The 21,679-nt window shown below is 39.0% G+C and overlaps 1 protein-coding gene across 2 annotated transcripts in view; it reads left to right on the top strand.

Moving 5' to 3' along the window:
• hsd17b12b (hydroxysteroid (17-beta) dehydrogenase 12b) overlaps positions 1 to 21,296 on the top strand; it is a 34,763-nt gene extending 13,467 nt beyond the window's left edge. For both annotated transcript variants that reach the window (XM_036584340.1, XM_036584341.1), the window contains exons 3-11: positions 222 to 297; positions 5,834 to 5,941; positions 6,312 to 6,376; positions 7,086 to 7,130; positions 8,585 to 8,619; positions 10,963 to 11,044; positions 16,786 to 16,851; positions 17,042 to 17,191; positions 18,859 to 21,296. In XM_036584340.1, coding sequence (XP_036440233.1) covers positions 222 to 297; positions 5,834 to 5,941; positions 6,312 to 6,376; positions 7,086 to 7,130; positions 8,585 to 8,619; positions 10,963 to 11,044; positions 16,786 to 16,851; positions 17,042 to 17,191; positions 18,859 to 18,966 — 735 coding nt within the window. In that variant the 3' untranslated portion in view covers positions 18,967 to 21,296. The remainder of the gene's footprint in view (positions 1 to 221; positions 298 to 5,833; positions 5,942 to 6,311; positions 6,377 to 7,085; positions 7,131 to 8,584; positions 8,620 to 10,962; positions 11,045 to 16,785; positions 16,852 to 17,041; positions 17,192 to 18,858) is intronic.
• Positions 21,297 to 21,679: the final 383 nt, after the last annotated feature.

Here is a 21,679-nt window from a genome sequence, read left to right as displayed (position 1 = left end):
TTAGTGTTTCACTGGAATGATTCATATGATGGTCTGATTCTTTAAAAGCAGCATTAAAATGTTTTGTGGAGTTCTATAAATATGCACTTTTTACATGCACTATACATTTTGTTATAGGTAATACACATACATGATTGATTGTCTCTCTCTCTCTCTCTCTCTCTCTCTCTCTCTCTCTCTCTCTCTCTCTCTCTCTCTCTCTCTCTCTCTCTCTCTCTCAGCTTGCTCGCCGAGGCTTTTCCATCGTCCTCATAAGTCGTACTCAGGAGAAGTTGGACGAGGTGGCCAAAGCTATCGGTACGTTCCTTGAACCTTTGGTCTGCTCTGTGTGGAGTGGACTCTCGGTTAATGACTCCTTCACCTTCATTCATGAGCATTTCACTCATATGTCCTACCATTTTCTGTACGCTTATTAAGGAAGTGTGTTATAGAGAACAGCTGATTTTAGAGTTTATTTTGGTCAAAATATATACTTCATTAAATATTAATATAAACAATTATAACCAATCCTATTACACCCATCTATATTTTAGCTCACTGATGTGGGAAACAGTAGTTGGCATTGATGAAAAGAGGGGAAATCAGAGCCAGGAAAACCTCAGAAAAACAGAGTATGACAGCAGCTCAGCAATGGCTAACAGGTCCACTCACCACAGAACACGTTCGATTTCAGCTTTCTCTCTAACGCCAGTCACTCAACTCTGCGCTCTCAGATATCCCCAACAAGGGTCATTTTGGCATCAGTTAGCTGGAACCAGGCCTGTGCTGTGGTGTGTGGCACGTTTGAACTGCTAGTTAAGCTATCGTTAGCTTAGCCAAAATGCTACAGTCCTAAAGCATAGAACAGGTTCAGTTTGTCTTTCTGTCCCTCCAACACCGGTCACTCGACTTTTGCTCTGGATGACATCAGTTTTTATCTACGCTTGTTTTAGCAGAGCAGCATTTCATAATCAAACCTGCACTGTGGTGTGTGGCCTGCTTGCTAACTTTAAATTAGCCAATCCAAACGACACGGAACAGGTTTAGTTTCGACTGTGTATTCTTTCCCACCAGTTGCTCGAGTTCTTTCCCTCAGACTATCGTCTAAACTTTCAGTGCTTTAGTTAGCCAGAGTAGAACATATTCTGTGGTGAGCAGAGCTGTTATTGTGCCAGCTAAGCTAATGTTAACCACAATATCCCTCACTGTTTAACATGTAGCAGTTGTTAGATGGTTGGCTTTTGACATTTATTGAATCAGGGCTTGGAAGTTCTGCAGTACATTCACTTATTTGGTGGTGAATCAAACTTGTGGATTATTTTTGATGTTGAAATAACGCGGGACAAGATGGCACAAAAGGGACATAAATGATTTACATCACATACAACGCTTTTGAGCTATGAAACAAGTGGATATTGCACAACCCTAGCTGTAGTAGAAGTGAACAGTGGTGACCGATTTTTGCCAATAGCTTTAAATCTGCACACCCTCAACATCAACTGATATACTGACCAAGACTCTTTTAGAGCATGGAGTACTGTACAGTCCCTCTTTCACTTAACAAGACTCGGCGTCCTTTTAAGAGAAAAACATTTTACCATACAGAAAGATTTTTCTGTGCGACACTACAGGGTTACTCACTTCACTTAAACTGTAAAAGAGTACGCACATAACAATCATGATGGATTTTATTATCCTGTGGATGTTCAGCCTGTGGATAAGAGTGCACAGGACTGTGGGATTGTAAGGGTGTTACACAACATTTGCGCAAATAAATTGCACATTTTAAAATACGTTGCTCATATTGCTTAAGGTATAATAAAATTGACAAATAAGTACATAGTCCATAAGCCTTTCTAAAGTCTCAGATATTGTACTTTTATAATGTTGGAGTGAAACTGATTCTTTTACTTGACAGGCAATGATGGTACATGTTGGGGGGAAAAAAGATCAGTCGGGAGATCACAAGTTTGATCCCAGGCAATGCCACAGCCATCCATAATAGTCCGAGAGAGCATGTCTGGTCCTTCTTCTCCCCCTTCACTTAGCCCAATGCTAGCCAAAGTGCAGTATCCAATAATGTCTAATAATGTTGCTATAACAGCAGTTCAGTTGGGTGAGATAATTGGGAAAACTCTGGATCTGCATGGGTCAGACAATCATCACATTTTTGCTTTGCAAACAGCCAATAAATTCCCAAAATAAGTTGTGACGTGAAGTAAAGCTTAACTGTCTCACCATGCCTTTTCTTAAAACATGGAGTCACTTTACCAGAAAATATGAGTGTACATCATTTAGAAGATAAAGAATGTTCAGATTCTTCATTTTGTCAAGCTCGTAGTTGGTCGCTCCAAATGTTTTGTGGCCGTCTTGCGGGCGCTGTGTTAAACGCTGCTTGCTGTTTCAGGGACAGCTCTCGTTTTCAGACTGTGAAAAAAAAAAAAAAACCCAAAATAAATCAGAGTAACACTCTGAAAAAGCTGATTACTGAGCTAAATTCCGGCTCTGCTTATCAAATTTCTAGAAATCCAATAACAGGCTTCATGTGCTGTTTACAAGACAACTTGAAAAATCGGATAACTGAAAAAATCCGATTATGATATGTAAACACACTCAATGTCTTTTTGACCGAGAAAATGTGGTGATTTGAGTTTATACGGTGTGGTGCGCGTCGGCTCCTAAACAGAACTCCTAATCACCTGCGATTGGTCCAGATCACTGCGCTGTTGGTTCTGATTCCTCCTCCCTCACTGTGATTGGTCTTCATGACTGTGTCGTCTGCTTGGAGACTGCCCTCTGACTGTGATTGGTCCTAAGCACCGTGTGATTTAGTTCTGAGACCTCCTCTTGGCTGCAATTGTGCCAAATGTCACATGGTTGCCTGCATCGCTGGATGGAGACTGATATAAGCAGAAAATGCTGGATTGAATATCAAAGGGAAAAAAGTATACATCTGATTCAATCCTGTAACAAATCTGTCCTGAAATAGCACTCGCTCGCACTGGGTGATGTGATGGTGTAAGCTGTGTAGTTCTTCCAGTGGGGGAGTAGAGTGATTTTGAGCATGAGAGCCTACTTCAATTAAAAATAGCTCATTTTAAAATGTCGTCATTTTTTAAAGAAATAGATATCGACTGATACTCAAATCAATATGTTAACAAAAAAGCAGTGCATAGAAGTGGTATCGCACTCTCTGACTAGCTCTCCATGGCTGAATGTCAGTTACATGAGTGGCAGTGTACTAGATAATCCTATTTTTTCATGATTAATCTAAATATCGCTCAGCCCTAGCATTGATACCACTGTATCGTTTCGAACTGAGCTATGAATATTGGGAACTGTTACGCCCCTGTGGAATACCCCCCTCCTTTTGGAGCTTTGAAGTGCTTTCACAGATGCACGACAAAAGCTAAACAAAGGCTTGTGCTGGTAGACAGACTGGAGGAATGTGTGGACGGGTGGCTGGGTTTGAACCCCTCCTTTACGTCTAAGCGCTGTGATTGGCTGACTTTGATTTGTGTCGAAGGCATGATGTGGTGCACATGTGTGAATGCGTGTGTGTTGCTGTGTTTCTCCTGTGTACCTGGGTGTGCGTGTGTGTGTTTGAGGCTGAATCGTGAGGGGAAAATGCTGCTTGTGTGTGTGTGAGGCAGCAAGTGTCTCCCTCTGCTGAATGAGTGTGGATGTTAATGAACTGGGCTATTTTTAGTGCTGTGCTGAAAGGCAGGCTGTGTGCCAGCTGAGTTGCCTGGCTGCTGCCGCCGCCGCCGCCGCTGCTGCTGCTGCAACACGGAGAGGGACACAGACTTTACGCAGATGGAGGTGCGTCTTAGGGGATGTCTCAGAGGGGACGATGGAGAAAATGGACAGTAATTCCGCCAACTGGTCGCAAAAGCATCGTGAATGTGTGCACTTTGCACAATAACTCCACTCATTTCCAGTGTTTCCCTTGCATATGTTGCTTTTTTTGGCATCAGAGTGTTCTTATTATGTTGTGAAGTGAAGGGGATACTATTTTATCTCAGAGAACGTGGAGTTTAGCGTGGCTTGGGAGGCTGGAACACCATTGGCTGAAGCAAAGTTTGAGCATGGGCTGTGAGGCACCTCCTCGCTCTGGCTCACGTGTACTGCATGCGATCGTGAGATGAGCACGGTCAAAGCATGCTCTCCTCAGACGCTTCCTCAAGAACAAAAATAGTAAAAGAATCTTAAGGGTGAAGTCATCTGGATGGACACATATAACAGCAGAATGCTGCACACACTCAAGCCTTATTTTTTTAAGGCTTGTGAAATGAAACTACGGTACTGTGCGAAAGTCAGAGACCAACATAATTAAATCAGTTGTTTACTGTCCAGTCAAAGCGGCCATTAAGTACAAGTTATTTAGTTTTTCATTAAAATTACACAGAAGCCTCAACCATTCAGCGTAATATGTATGTTTTCATGTTTATTGTGTCCCCCTTTTGCCTTTAGTACTGTATATGATCCAAGCAGTCCCAGACACATTGTTGATACCGAGGTCTCGACTCTGGGGTGGCCAGTCCATTATTCTGAGAACATCAACACCTTCTGGGTTTAATTTGCACTAATTTTTCTTCTTGGTCTATTTTTGCCCTTTTTGACAGCTACACATCCTTGCAGACCCATAGTGTTGAGCTGTCTTATCACAGTGGAAACACCTGTGGATTTTTGAAGACCTGAATCAGCTTGATTCTCTTCTCTCTCTCAGAGATGAAAGCTTGAACTACTGTTTATCTGATGGAGACTGTTCTTGTGGTCGGCCAGATCTTTTACGGTCGTTATTTAATCTCATTTTAACAGTTTTAACTGTTTGTCTGAAACAGCTGGCTTGCTGAAGCCGCCAGGGTAGACGTAGCGACGGATGGTGTATTTAATTGGCTGTGCCGTGTGTCTGTGTGAGAGATGCGCCAGTTCACCTGCTCCTGCACATCTCTCTCAATGAAGCAGGACAGCGTCTGCTGGGGAGAGCCTGTGAACGGAGACTGATGTCTGTGAATGGAGTCTCTCTCACCCCCCTCCCTTCTTTCTCTCTCTCGTTCACTTGCTTTTTCTCTCTCTTTCCCATCCCCCCAGCTCTGTGTAGTTGGCGTGTGTTCACTGATGGAGAAGCACATTCAAGCTATTTGTTTTTTTTTTTTTGTTTTTTTTTTAAATAAGTCCCTCCCCCTTCAGAAGCCTCATAGTCCCCATAGACGGGGACAGTATCAGTTTAACCTACAGGCTCAGGCCAAACTTCCTAATTTGAGTGACAGGTAATTTAAGGACAGACCAAGTGTCCTCTTTGTCTCTTATTGGGTTTCTGGCACTTTTTTTGTGCAAGAGAAGGACAGACTGGAAGCTTGAGGGGACTGTCTACGTCATGTAGCGTGTCACCCCATGCTCCGACCACTTCCTGTGTCTGCTCCTATTCTTCTCTTCAGACATTTGGACTTGTCATGCTCATAATTGTAGAATTCAGTGCCACTCAGTGCTTAAATGGGCAATTTTAAGACAACTTTGCTGATGCTATCCCTGCTTAATTTGTGGTTTCGATTATATTACCATTCTTGAAATTTGCAGTGTTGTTTATAACACAATGAACTGTTTGTTCGTGCGAAGTCTGTAGCACACAGTGAAGGCGACACTGCAGCTTTGTCCTCCTTGCTTCAGTGCCTCTTGATCTCCCTTCTGACGTCACTAATATTTCAGCCCTTCTGCCATATTAGATTTTTAAACAGGAGCCTGATTTAAAAAAAAAAGAGTATTTCGCACCTTAAAACAGTCATCTTTTGGCCCATATTGCTATACAGAGGCACTAACATGCTGCAATGTTTTTTAATCTCTTCTTTTTCAGAGAGCAAGTACAACGTCAAATCCAAAACCATCTCTGCAGACTTTGGATCTGTGGACATCTATTCCAAGATTGAATCTGGACTGGCTGGGCTTGAAATAGGAGTCCTAGGTATGTTGCATTTGTGTTCCAGTGCATGCAGAATGCACCGAATCTCACCCGGTCAGTGGTATTCTCTGCCCTTTCAGTAGTCGTGATGGGTCTTGTGTACTGCCTTTGTATCACTTGGGTTTTTGGAACAAAATGTTCTGGGCGTGGACTGTGTAACTGGTTGCTCTTTCTCTAAAGTAGTGGATATTTTGAGTACAGTAGGAGTGTTTCTTTAATGAATGCTGCCTATGTGCTAGTGTTTGCTGCCACCTACTGGACCCGAAGCTGAACACGAGTGGACGCATCGGTCCAGTTGCATACATCAGTGTTAGCCTCTTCTTTTTTTCTCTCTGTTTGGATGCTGAGTTCACTTTCTTTATTTTATTTGCAGTCAACAATGTTGGAGTCTCCTACTCTTACCCTGAGTTTTTCCTCAACATACCAGATCTTGATGATGTAAGTGGTGTCTTTTATAACGCCTTCTGTTTGTTCAGTGGCCAGTGCACTTTATATATGCTTCAAAGGGGAATTCCACAGATTGGAAATTGGTGGAGCTCACATTCATAGTTGAGCCATTACAGTGTAAACAGAATCCTTCCCAGTAGTTTGGGGTGAAAGGGTTCATTGTAGAGAAGTTTACCAATGATTTCTTTACAGTGGGGATAATGGAAACCAGGAATTATGATGTCTGAAACGTGAATATAGCTGTTCTCTATACTTTCTATGGGGGCTATTTTGCCTTACAACATCAATTTTGCATTACAGCATGTACATCTCCACCATGAATGTAAAAAAAAATAAAAATAAAAAAAAGTTGTAAACCAAAAACTTATCTCAAAACAATTGGAAAACAGTGTCTCAGGCATCAGGCAGTCTATTCATATCTGTTTCATATAAAAACATTCTGTACGAATGTAGCATTAAATGCTTTCCGCTTCCTGTCATCACCACCGTGCACAATTCTGTTGTTTTCTCTGTACAGAGCATTTCACATCAAACCACTCTGAATGACTTTGTTTACATCTTAAATATTTATTTATGCAGAAATTTTTCAAAAACTGCTGGAATTTCCCTTTAACCCCGACTGTTTCTCTGTTCTACTCTGTATTTCTTAACATTGTGTTGGTGAAATTTACCTAAAGGAATGCAACTGTTCTTATTACAGTTAATCACGAAGATGATCAACATCAACATCACCTCAGTTTGCCAGGTCAGTACTGTGTTTATTTGTCCCTGATTATAGTTGATGTGTCATAGACTTCATTGTTGACTTGTTCTTCAGTGCTGAAACTAATGGAAAACTTAGTGTCCTCTGAATCTGGGGGCACCTGTGGAAAATGTGAATCTCATTTAGGTTCACTCCTCAGTCTCTGCTGCCACCTTCAGGACAAAGTAAAACTGCCCGTTTATTCCACCAACCATTCTTTGTCGTTGTTCAAAGTACGCAGTGTACTCGACACGAAGAACAAACCTGCAGTAGAGTTAAAAGTTTTGTGCTGCTGTGAGTGCAGAATGGACAGTGTCCATGTCCTGTGCATTTTAAAGGGTTAAACAAACCATAGATATGACTTACATGCTGGCATTTAAAAGGTCAAAGATTAAAAAAAAAACAAGAAATACAAATTAACTTATTTGCAGTACTGTGCAAAAGTTTCACAACAATGTGTTTTTGTCTGTAACAAAACAATAAAACATTTAAATAAGTGCAAATAAGCATCAACTGGAAAAGGATTTGTTATTAGGAGTTTTAACATCAGAATACAGTTGCATCAGGGGTGCCCAAACTTTTTAAATTGATTGGACCGTATGAAAATACCTGAGCGGATTGGTCACTCTTTACCAAAATATGAAAAACTCAAATATATAGGGGGAAAAAATAGGTTTTAAACTACTGAATTTGCACTGATAAAAAGTTGCTCCAAGACCAGATTAGCTTCCAACTGCTTTAGTTTCTCTGTTTTCACATTTTTGATGAAAAAGTATTGATTTCCGTCTCTCTTGAAAGTGGTAGTTTTCATCAGCTCCCAGCTTCCACAAGATTTTTGGGAATGACATTTTAATGCTTCAGAAAGTTTCCTGAGGCCAAGGAAATGGACATTTTCAGTATCGTTGTATGAATGTCGACACAGCTTTTGTCCTGTGAACTGTTGGGAAAATTGTTTATTGCTATCTGAAATGTTTAGAAGACCTATATCAGAAATGTATTTTGCAAAAAAATAAATCATGAATTGAAGCAAAAAAGTAAAATAAACAGAATTCCTTCTCAGTAGGTTATGAGTCAGGGAAGCCAAATTTTAATTTTTTTTTTTTTATCGATCAAATACATTGCAAAAATTTCTATTGCTAAATGTGAGTTTGATTGATAGAAGCTACCATGCAACGAAAATTTTTTTGACCCCATTTATTTATTTATTTATTTATTTATTTTTTTTGAATGGTAACTTTTTAAATGCTGGGCTTCGGAAATGACAAATAGCTTTCTCGTTTGTTCAGATACGAAAGATTTTCACATAGTACTGTACGTGTAAACAAAGAGTACATTGTGCATGAAGAGAACTAAAACAGCCAGAAGGTATGTGCCTCATTTCTCACATCTCCTCCTCCTCCTCCTCCTCCTCCTCCTCCTCCTCCTCTTTTTCCTCCTCCTCTTCCTCTTTACATTAGATGACTCGTCTAGTGCTGCCCAGGATGGTTGAGAGGTGAGTAATTAAGACTATGGGGAGGCTGATTAAGTTCTTGGAAGTGTGATATTTTGCTGCACAGTGGTCATGAAGTCTTGTTACCAAAATAAAGTAACTGGGTTCTGGATCCAAACAAAGTAAAATAAGATTCATTTTGTTTTGAGCCAAGCATTAGAATGCTGCTTGTCCGTCAGTGGACCACTAGAGGGTGCTGAGGTACCAGGCTTGCAGCACTCCAGTCTGCAGTATGGACCAATAACACTGGTCAACGTAATTAGTCCATAAAATAACTTTGAGAATAACAGTAACTAGAAGGAGGAAGAAACATTTTTTAAAGAATGGTACTGCAAAAAATTAATCGTGCACAATTTTCCACTTGCGCCCGATGTGGTCAGAGAGTCGAGACATGTTTACTGTCTAAATTTTGCTTCTTTAGTTTGGTGCTGGAGCTAACATGGTTAACAAACACTAGAAGTCAAGTCACCCAAATCTTTTTTGTAAATAGATCCCCAAAACTTCTCTGTACCTGCATCCAGCTTTTCATTACAGTAGTAGAGACTTGTTGATTTGGTTAAAGACACAGAATGACTCACTGTGAACTACAAAAATGAACAACACAACAGGTGTTGTGCTTAATTCTGACTCCTCACAGAATCCAAGTCCCCCTGGTGTGTGCGGAAGTCATGTAGGCGCATGGGTGTTAGATCTCTGTTTCTATTTATGAACAAATCTTCGGTCAGAAATTACAGATGAATAGTTATTTATAAATAGAAATAACAGAAATCGTGAAAACATACTCTGCAGTGGGTACATGCCTGCATGACGTGCGTGCACATGAAGGAAAGTCAGAATTTAGCACAACACCCTTTGACTAAAATGGCCGAGCACAGCGTCAACTAGACAGTCAAGTTTTGCTCATTTTTATAGTTCACAGTATGTCATACTGAGTCCTAAACCACAGTGACTAGTCTATGCAGTCTTATTGAAGACCTGGATGCAGTTTAGAGATGTTATGGGAATCTATTGACAGAAGAGATTTGGGTGACTATTGTCTTCTATTGTTTGTTTAGCTCCAGTACTAAACTAAACAAAATTTGGACACCAAAACATATCTTGACAGCTGAAGTGAGTGATATCGTGTTAATTAGATTCCCATTAGATTTGCTGACAGAAGCAATTATACTTGAACCTTCTGCTGTTCAGAGTTTTGCGTGGTCCATTCATTGGGAAATGTTCACTACAATGTAAAGGGCAGTTGATGATTTCAAGTGATGTAAAATGTAATAAAAGGGGGAAAAAAACAAAAGTAGAGTTTTAATAGAGTTCTAGGGTTTAATAGAGTTTTTTTTTAGAGTTCTTATAACAGTAAATAATTATTAGAAGAATTAACAAGTTGAATAAAACCAGTAGTAGAGTATAACTAAATGAGCATAATAAAGTGTAACCAGGTAAGCTTCTGAAACAGGGTAATAAAGTTGTTATAATGGAGTTTCCGGAATCCTTTTTGGTCCTCACACCTCTCCCGATAGCACAGTGAACTTATAGCAAAGTCTGGCAACTATCAGTGGGCAAAACATAAAGAAATAGTTGTATGCAAATGTTTGAACACTCCTGGTCAAATGACATGTTTTGTTGATTTTGGTGAAAATAAGTTACAACGTCCTCTATAGACACTTCTGCACATTTTAATACACAAACACTGTTTATTTGAAAAAACAAAACACAAAATATGCCCCGTGTTAAAGTTGTGGCACGTTTTATGTTTTGTTTTTTCCATTGTGTTCAACTCTGCAAATAAGTGGAAAATGTGCACAAAACATTGCAAAAAATGCCATATTTAAATGTGTTTTCAGTAGAAAATGTTATTTCTTAAACTTATTTTCGGTTAGAAAATCAACAAAACATGTAATTTGACCAGGGTGTTCAAAATTTTACCTACAATCTCAGAAGTAAGGGTATGAAACTGCCACTGGGACTGTACCCCTCTTGTCACTGGGGTGGGACCCTTTAGTCAGGGAACATAACTGAACCATAATCCACTGAAATTATATTTCCTAAGCTGTATTGACTCCACACCCCGTCTCGCCTCCAGACTTTTATTTTATTGCTCTGTTTTAAAACATTAGATTATGAAAAAGGTACAAATCTGTACTTTTGACCTGGAAAAACTTATTCAAGGTGCACAGTTGCACCTTAAAACCACTGTTGTACCTTTTGAGGGAACATTTACGTTGTTTGTACCTTGGTAAACAAAAATTGTACCAACACAGAACCTTTATTTCTAACGGTGTACGACTGTGCATAAATGGGATTTTTTTGATTCGCATTGTCTTTACAGACCTCTGCTATGTCCCATTTCAGGTCTAAAGGCGTGATCTTGAACATTGCCTCTGCGAGTGGCATGTATCCTGTTCCTCTCCTCACTCTCTACTCGTCCTCTAAGGTAAGTGCCGCCACTCTCATTCCACCTTTAGTTCCCTCGTTCTGATGCTCAGTCATAAAATGCAGGTAATGATTAATTGTCCCAGAGGTTATTATTAAAAAGGAAAAACTTTGCACTACTTTTATTGTTTAGGTGTAATTAATACTGTGATGACATGTTCATTTATAACAAACACCCCGTTAATGAACGTTTCATTTATTTACTTGGCGTTCTCAAACACAGGCTTCAAAAAAAAAGTAATACTTTAAAAATTTGGAAAGGGAGATGGCGTATGTAATCAATCGAACAGTCAAAATAATGAAATAATAAAATTTCCCACATCCTGTGGGAGCCTGCCTCTGAAACGCTTAGTAGTACTGATGTAAACTCAACTCCCACACCTTTGCTGTAGGAGACTCAGCTTGCAGTAGTGAAGACAGTAGAAGTTACATTTCGACTAATGTTTAAAAAACACTTACTTTTCATTAAAACCTAAGTAATACAGTAAATACAGAGCTTAGTAATAAAACTGGGTCGTGACATTATTTGTTAATATTATTTTTTTTTGCCGGCTGGTGCAGTGTGATGTAATCAAAGATCAGAAAGTGTAGTCATTACATTTTAATTAAAGATGGAACTTTGTGTCTATTTTTTAATATTTTTATGAACTGTGCTTAATATCACCAGGGACATGAACTACGAGGTAAAAACGTTTGATTTCAAGTTGACTTCAAAACGTCATTCATCTGTTTGTTTTTTATTATGGCTTGACTGAGAAGATGAGCTAATAATAAGTTTCTGCCATTTGAGTTGGCATTTGTGAACATACTCCTGATGAAGTGCCAACATTTATACGTTGTTTTGTTTGTACTAGGCTACAATAAAGAGAAACCTCTCTTATAAGGAGAGTCACTAATTTCTGAGGATGTTAATGGTGTTATTCTCTTATGCAAGCCAGAGGCTGCTAAGCTGACCGCTGTCATATGCTAAACTAGTGGGCTCAACTGGTAAACTTGAACATATAAACACAATCATGGTTTAAATAGCATAGATGGATAAAATGCACCTAATCCTCACCTTCAGTGTGATATGTCATGAAAACCTTTATGTGAACAGAACTGATGAAAAATTAGAGATTTTAAATAAATAAACATCAAAACTGCACAGATTTCTGGGAAATTCCATCCTTGTGTTGCAGTATTTATATTTTTGAAGACTGAGTTTGAGAAATTTGACAGTTGAGACCTGACAATCACATTTAGCAACTCGGCTGACGACTGACAGTCATTTCACGGCCAGTAAATCCCTGTTTTACCAAAACTGTTGGAGTTTGTTTATTAAATTGAATCAGTTTTCAGTGTTTTAAATTATCAATTTCAAAATTGATAACTGAGACAAAACTGTTTTTATCAGTCAGGGTCTACTTTTCAGGTTTGGTGGAAAAGTAAAGCCATGAAAACATCTGTCAGCATAACCAACCAGGAAGTCAGTGTGGAGTCCTGGGGGTCCACAGCTTTGCACTGTAAAACATCTTCTAAAATGCTAATTCAGCTCAGTTTATTGGCTAATTATGAGACCCTTCTTGAATTAAATCAGACTTATTACAGCAGGGAAAACATGACACTGTGCAGAATAGAGGGTGTCTGAGATTAGTTACATTCTCTGCTTTGTCAAGAGACCCCACACTAGCAGTGACTGTAGTACTAGGTGATTCTGACTGCTTTATAAGAAAAGTTAAAACTTCAATAATATGAAGTTTCCTTTCTGTAAATCAGTTTTTGTGTAGTTAATGGCTGCGATAGTGTGTAAGGCGTGAAGAAATGACACTAGGGCAAGATTTTTTTTTTTTCACATCAAAATCATCCACACCCGGATATTTCGCCGAGTTCTTCACATTGCGGCAAAAATTGAACAAACAGGCAGAATGTCTTCAACTGCAAAAATACATCCTTTGCTTCTCACAAACAGGCGAACAGTGACTTTTGGCAGGCTGCTTTCCATTATGGAACAGAAAAAGGACAGCAGGTTCAGTAGATGAAACTTTGAGCTCTAATGTACAGCTCAGATGACCATAACACACTTTGAACTGCTTTAGAGCTGCTTTCGAAGATGCTAGTGCCATTAATGGGATAAAGCAGAGAGTAAACTAGTACTTTTCACCAATACTTTTCACAAGTGTTCTAGTTGATGGGACACAGCCAGTACGTCATTTTGATTGTCGCCATAACAACGCCACAGGTATTGGTCAGTAAATTCATGTTGTAGACTAAAGTTCACAAAATCAGGGTGAACAAATTGTCACATTTTTGCCATCTGAAAAGTTGCATTTGGTGTGCAAAACATTGTCCAGGGGTGATTCAGAATGTTTGAATAATCTAATAGTTATGAAAGTGAATTTTAATATGCAAATAAGCTTGTTTCTGACATACATTTATGCAAGAATCATGAGATGTCTGAACTCTGTATTCCACCAGAGGGCAGTGTAGCCTGGGACTCATACTGGGTCAGACCTTTTTATCCATGTACAGTACAGTGATAATAAGATGCTGAGTGGCATCACTGTCTCTGGTCACTGTCTCCTGGCATGTCTGGTGGGGTAGCCTGTTCCCTGTATTTTTTTATGGTGGGTGTAGGGGTTTTATTGGAATATATTCCAAATAATGTATTAAATATTTGAATATCACATTTGACTGAACTGCCCATCCCAACATTAGAAGTTATACATGTGCTCTAATTCATTTATTGACGTCTGGATAAATCACACAAATAAATCGCGCTCTGTCTTTAGAGGCCTTAAGAGAATAAAACAGAGCCAAACAGTCCAGTCGGGTTTGTAAGACTTTCCTTTACCATAGAAAAGCAGCATTTAAATTTAATAATCATCATCAAATGTTGCGATAAATTTGGAAAAGATCGTTATATTTTATTCAGCACAGAGTTAAGGAGTGGTGATATATCTGGCCTGTGGTCCAGATTTAAGGCCCCGTTAAAGTCTGTGATTCAGAACTCACTGAATCGGAGCGAGGGTGTAATCTTTCTAAAGCCCTCTATCTGACCCTTTGAAACTTGAGGTCCTGTAGACCCCTTGGCGAAGGAAATAAGCAACACTTCATGGCTTGTTATGTGAATATATGAAAAGTAGGCAGCCCTAAAGGCAGCTTTAAACCCTAGGTGGCTGTAGCTCTGCTCAGGACTCGCTGTATAAAGACTGCAGTAGTCAAACACTACGGTGATCCACGCTGTCTCTTCATGCTGTATCTTAGCAACACATACGCAACATGTGATGTCAGCAAAGCTGTCTCACTCGTTCCTTTTGTGAACGAAGTTCGCACCCTGGCGATCTCTCGCATTCATGCTTCACACTCAACAATGGCAGCGTGTCCAGTCCAGTGGGTGAACGCTGGGATTTAATCTTGATGACTGAGGATGAGGAAGTGAATAATGGTTAAAATAGAAATGGATCAGAATAAACCAGAGTTTGGGCTTTTTTTGTATTTAAAGGCGTCCTCCCCTTTTCACTAAGCCTGCTTTTCACTTTTTTCATCTCAAAGCCACCAAGTCACATGACCTCCAATTCACTGCTGGCTTGATTTGGCCAACTACAGAGTACATTTCTGAGGCAATCTTGATGGCAGGAACTTGCATTAGCTTTTATGATTTTGTATCTAAAGCTTTTTAAGCCCTCAGAGATCAAGAGTTACTGCCTTTGTTTTGCTGTACTATTCAAATGAATGTACCTAATGGCGTAGTGTGTTATGCAGTGAATTACATTTGCATTTCATTCACATTCCTCAACAGGTTGAAGTCTGCATGACTATTCTCCATTTATTTTGAGGTCAAGAAATAACTAACATGGAATTTTTCCTTCTGCAAAGGAAATTTGTTCACAGAGCAATAGCCTTTTAATAAATGAGAATTAGTGAATTTCACTGAAATGAAAACTTTTCGACCGAAACTGAAATTCAGGACACTAAACAGTTTTGAAAACAAAAAAAAAACTCCAGGTATATGGGGGGAAAAAACACGTATTATTGTCAGTCAGTCTTTTCAGTAGGAAAACACTGAGCTGACAGTGAACAAAGACATTCAACATAAAACTACACTGTCAGGGAAAAAAGGTACTGTCCAGATAAATACTAATGTTAACGTTTTAAAATAGAATAATAATAATAATAAAAAAAAATATATATATATATATATATATATATATATATATAATATATATGTGTGTGTGTGTGTGTGTGTGTGTGTGTGTGTGTATATATATATATATATATATATATATATATATATATATATATATATAATATGTGTGTGTGTGTGTGTGTGTGTGTGTATATATATATATATATATATATATATATATATATCTCTATCTCTCCAGTGATCATTTTGTACCTCATCTAATATGAGTCCTCAGCTGCATCCAGTGTTGTACCAGTTAGGTGTAGTTTTAGCTCTCATCCAGGGAGTCGGGCTGCGTTACTCATCCAAACACGATAACTACCGATTTCCCTCGGCTTTTACTGAATAATAAACGTTTTCGAATGTGTTCCACTGCTTGCTGCTAAATATTTTGCCACAGATATTTTAGCCTCTTAACACCAGTGCTGTCCTCTAAAAGAGCAGGCCTCCAGCTCCAGCTCTGTGTTAATGTCAGCCGAAGTATTTTATTGGACGTTATGTTCCTTATCTGCTGTTAACTGGATATCCGTTTATAAACTCTTGCGGGTAGTTAAATATCAAATCAAATGCACACCCCTACTGTTTTATCCTCACTTGATACCCAGCATGAATAAATCACTTTGTTTCTTTCAGTATGTTTTTCTGTCTTCTATCATCTTTTTACTGTTTTTATGTTTTAAATTCTGTTATTTTCCATTTTTCATGTGTTTTTGTTTTCTCTCTCTTTCTTTTTTGTTTGTCTTTTGTTTTTTACCCATGTTTTGTATGACTTGTATTGATTGTTATTGCACTATTTTGTAATGTATGATGTGTCTGCTGGACCCCAGGAAGAATAGCGACTATCATGATAGCGGCTAATGGGGATCTGAAAAATAAACAAAATAAACTTGTCTGATGACCCCATAGCAGGTAGTCAAATATCAAAATTTGTCAAAATGCACACCCCTAGTGTTATATCCTGACTTGATACCCAGCGTGAATAAATCACTTGTCTGATGTCCCTCATACAATCTGTGAAATGGTTCTAGCTTCTGTCAGGAGAGTGAAAGAAACAGTGTTTTTAATTGCTGTTTCTAATTTTCATTACCATGAAAATCATTTGTAAAGTCTTGTAACTTTGTCAGGTTTTATCACTTCATTGTAGGCCACTCTAATTCTCAACCATTTTTCTTTTTCTAGATATTTTATTATGAGTTGTATGAAGGATGCAAATTTTTTGTGGCCAAAATTTTGACGCAATCTTAATTCAAATCCTAATAAATGTTCTCTTCCTCTACTTCCAAACAGAAATATGGTGTAAATTGAAAGTAGAGTCTGCACTTCCAACAGAATTTCTCTGCTTGCTTCAGTGAGCTATGAGTGAGAAATAATTGATCAAATAGCACCATACTTTTATTATTGCTGGTGGTAACTGATTCTAAGTGTTAAGCATTTGCAGGGCTCTAAACACTTTTCACATCGCTCTGTTTCAGCAGTGGATACAGTGTACCTGTGCTTGTCCTTGAAGGATGGGGTTTATTTAGGTTGAAATGTGCAGAATCCAATGACCATCAGTGCTTTCAATTGCCTCCCAACAGGCTTTTGTGGACTTCTTCTCTCGTGGACTTGATGCTGAGTACAAGAGCAAAGGCGTCATCATCCAGGTAAGAGAAAGTAAGAGAAGTAGTGAAAGAAAACTGTTGCAGAGAGAAGCAGGATGACAATAGGGTGGCCAGTCAGTCTGAGAACAAAGAACTGTTCGTTTGATGTTAACTGTAGCCTTTGGTATCTGAATAGAATCTGGAACTGCATCATAGTTCATTTTATTTAAGGTAAATTGTCCACCTTTTCTAGAGCGTGCTGCCCTTTTATGTGACGACCAAGCTGAGCAAGATCAAAAGAGCCTCTCTGGACATTCCCACTCCTGAGCGCTATGTAGCGGCCCAGCTGAACACTGTGGGTCTTCAGAGCCAGACTAATGGATACCTGCCGCACGCCATCATGGTAAGAACTTGACCTGACTTTCACAAGGTCGCTCAAAAGCATTTCTCCAAAGCATTTGCTGAACTTACAAGGAAATGCGAGACATTTCCTGGCTGGCTGACCCTGTTGTGTCCTGTATTGACCAGCTGTGCTCAAATCTAGGACATATAGATCAATAGACTTTGCTTGTAACGTGAGGAAGTGGATTAAAGTGGATTATTAGCTTTTGTTTTTTTCAGGAGTTTGACCCTTTCCTATTTTAGCCCTCTCATCGAGTTCATTGGTGTTTCAATGTGTAGATGGATAAATGTTTGTATGTTACCTGAGTTTGTTTGCATTGTGATTGGTTGTTTGATGGTGAGTTCAGAACAGGGCTGCACAATAATGTTTTTATCCATTAGCGCAATATTGGCCTTTGCAATACTGATATCACAGAAGACTGCAATATGCAGATGAGAACTCTAAGCAATTTTTTTTGTGCTTGTCATCATATTGACCAATCACATGACCAGATGAGTGTTTCTATGGGTATTTTGATAAATCAAGGTATTTATGTAGCCCAATGAAAGTCAGTAATTTTGGTTAAAATTACAGACTCATTTTCATCCTTTAGTGCTGTAGGGTGAGCTTGAAGACTGGCTACATATCATTTTTGGTTGACTAATGGATTTTGAATATATTGCATAGCATATCTTAATTACATAAATAGGCACCTAAAATCTGTTATGGACCACCGAGTATATCAGTGAAGTAAGAACCCGTTTTTTGTTTAAACTGAGGGGCTGACGACTTATGTTCTTAACTAGAATTAGGCTGGTCAGCTAGCTAACAGGCTAAAAGGTGACGCCAACAGCCTAAACAACTTCATCATTTATTTCACAGGCTTAAAGTACTTACGGTATGATTAACTGTAAAACGGCAGTATAAAAGTCTAAAAATGTCACTTGAATGAATTACAGGCTTCAAAAGTTCGTGTTTCAGTCAGAAGTAGCATCAAATCCAGGGTCCCAAACGAATCCGTACTCCCTGAATGGTGTGCTAACTATGAAAGTTTAGAAATTCTGGCCTCTACAGCCAAGTAGTGCATCATTTATCGAGTATGGATGTGTCGGAGTCCCAAATGACTATTTCTTAGCTGTATTTTGCACTGTTGGGCTGCAGGATCCAGTATTTAAATTTCTACGTAGTGCAGTATGTAGGAAGCAGGGAGCCTTGTGAGATTCAGCCCCAGCACAAGAAGAGCGGCACCACTGGATTGGTGCTAAATAAGACACGCGGTGGTAAATGGTGACAAAAAAAGTACTTATAAAGCAGAAGTTTTTGCATTAAACAGTGCTGTGTTATCAGATGTTCATTGTTATACGATAAAAAATTCATGAAATGACCACAGTATACAGTGATGGACGACGCAACCTTCTCATTCAGCAGTACATGGTTGCTTGGCAACAATACCATACTCTAAAGGGACTACATTTCTTGGTGGAATACTTGTTAATGTCGATTATGATTTAATATTGATAAATTTCTGAAAAAATGTGTATTTTCTTATATTTCATGTTGACTGGCATTTTATAAAATCATTATTATTGCTTCAAATATAATCTAAATTAAAGTATTTTGTCCGTGTCATTTAACCCTAGTTCAAAGCCAGCACTGTTTTAACCTGGTAATTGTTTTTATTGCCGTAGGGTTGGGCGACCTCTGCTCTGCTCCCTGCAAGACTGCTTACCAAGGTCCTCATGAACATGGGCCTCTCTCATCGTGCGCGTTTCTTGAAGAAACAGAAGCAGGGTTAGAAAAGGTGGAAGAAGAGGATGGCTGGACGGATAGATGGAGAAGAAGAAAACAGTGATGGACCAACCTCTAATTCCTTAAAACTCCTTTTCCTTTCACAGTCCCACTACACTGCTCGTAATAGGATTGCTCATTTGTGATAGTTTCAATCTGTACTTGAATTTACTACAGTCCTGCAGAGAAGTCACCATCAGTTCAGTGCTAACAGAATCTAAATTTGCCGGATTTAGTGATACATTTTTAACTTTTGCTAATAGAAGAACATTAGCGAATGAGTGTCTGTAATGTTCTGCAGGTCTCTTTACAGTTTGTCCTTCTACTTCTTAGCACTTCTTAGCATTAACGTTAATGCTTGCATATTAAGCATGAAGCTTTATTTTCTGGACACAAATGAGGTCTCATTTAGGAGTAAATTACAATGCTGGTACTCCGTGGATTAGGTGTGCTGCAGCTGGGAAACCCCTATGCTGCAGAACTGAGTCTAAAGACCCTGACCTAGATTCAGGTTTAAATTCAGGGAATTGCCCTTTATATTCTAGTTTGGTTCCCTGATAAGTTTTATTTTCATGAGTGTCCTAGATGTGGGTAAAACGTAACGTGAAGTACAGTACTGTGCAAAAGTCAGAGACCATCCAGTCATTGAGTGCGTTTACGTGAACTCAATAATCCGATCATAATCTGATTTCTGCAGTTATCTGATTATTCAAGTAGTCATGTAAACAGCACACTCTGATTTTTTAGATCGAAGTATGATCTAGAAATTAGAGTTAAGAAATCCGATAAAGAGAGCTGGATTTTAGCTCAGTAATCAGATTTCTCAGTGCATGTAAACTCTTACTCTGATTTCTTTCGGATTTCTCAGTCTGCGCATGTGCGAAAACAGACCGCGGCTCTGGAACTAAGCTAGCAGCATTGCCGAGAGACAGCAGCAAAACACTTTTGAAGCAATGCTGAAACCAACTACATCTTCTAGATGATGCCTGTTCATATTTTCAGGTAAAGTGGTGCAGTGTTTATAAATGAAGTTTGAGTTTTACATTACGTTTATGTCACGTTTTCTTTGGTGAGTTTATTGGTTGGTTGCAAAGCAGAAATCTGATTACTGTTTGACTCACAAAGACCTGGAGTTTTCCTATTATCTGATTACCCAAGTGCATGTAAACATGTTGATCAGATTACTGACAATCAGATTATGAAATTCATGTAAACACACTCATTGAGTACAAGCCTCAACTACTAAATATATCAATTCTTTCACCCTTTGACTTCCATTCTTTTCGGGAGACTTGCTTTGAGGTCTTCAATCAAATCTGCATGGAAATGATTCCACACCTCAAGTTCAGTCTTAGACGTTGGTTGCATTTTCTGCTTCTTGTTTTATATCTAACCTCCTCAGAAATGCCTTCTGAAAAATAAATAACTTGTACTTAATAGTGTCCTTGACTGAAAATGAAATAAATGAACGGTGGTGTCTGACTTTTGCACAATACCGCATAGCTGTACAAACCTGTAATTCATCTTGTCCTCCAGTGACTTTTCTGTGAACGCTGTAGATCAGAGGTCTTCAAATCCAGACCTGAAATCCAGTTTCTCGTCTTGGATTTTGTAATCACTGGTAGTTAATTGAACCTGTTGATGTACCTGGTTGGCCGCCTAGTGTACATTTATTACTGAATCTGGATTCAAGGTCTGGTTTTTTGAAGACCTCAGCTATAGATAATATTCCAAAGCTAAAAAAGGGTCCTTTGAATCAACTTTTTAAAAGTGTTTACTGTATGTTTAATTTCAGTGACTTTGGTCCATATTTCTGTTCTTAGATTGACAGCAGTTTTTTATGAACTGCATGTCCTGCATTTAGAATGCATCACAGATTCCATTGGCTGTATGCACAAGTGCCCTGTAAACTCTTATGGGCATTTATTCGAACTTCATATGGGATGAATTTGCATTGCACTAAGACAGGGTGGCAGGTTTATTGTGTATGTGATTATTAGTGTAGTGTATCTGTCTGATGACGGTACTACTAATGCAGTGAGGTGAGGGGGGTAAGTTAAATTCGGTGAGTAGGTTTGAATAAGAGCACAGTTGTTTTTGCTAGTATAGTACATTCCCCAAAACAATGCTTCCTGTCAACCAGGTAGTGCCAGATTTGTTATAAAAATGCATTTATTTTCAGCCCATTTTGTGTTCCCAGTGCATTCGATTGGATTGGGCAGTGAGAACAACCACAGCACTTGAGCAGTCAGTGGATGAAATGAAGCATGATCTGATGTCTGTTATGTGAATTTCAGACTTACTTGGCTTACAACAATAAACGGAATGCTTTCTCATAGCCGTTGCCTGGTGTGAGTCTTGTATTCTTTACAGCAGAGATCAGAACTGAAAGATGACACACAGGAATACGAATATGAGGGAAGAGCGCACAGTTGACTAACGTGCCTGGCTTACTGCTTGAGAGAGCAGAGGGACAGATCTGTGTCAGAGAGGATAGCAGATGGGACAGCAGTGTTGCCAAAATGAGGTCCAAAAATGCTCATAGCAGTCAACGATTTCGTATTTTCCCTGATTCAACTCATTCACTAATTAACGAGCCTGTGATGAGCTGAATCAGTCATTTTGGAGGAAGGAAAATGCTAAAACTGGGTAAAGGGGTCACTCTGGACTTGGGTTGAGAACCATCCGCTTTGAAGTCCACAGTGTCTAAGGGAATTAGTT

The sequence above is a fragment of the Colossoma macropomum genome, unplaced genomic scaffold (genome assembly GCF_904425465.1).
Source record: "Colossoma macropomum unplaced genomic scaffold, Colossoma_macropomum, whole genome shotgun sequence".
Lineage (NCBI taxonomy): Eukaryota > Metazoa > Chordata > Actinopteri > Characiformes > Serrasalmidae > Colossoma > Colossoma macropomum.
The sequence above is the reverse complement of the archived record's forward strand: the minus strand, read 5'-3'. Positions and strand labels throughout refer to the sequence as shown.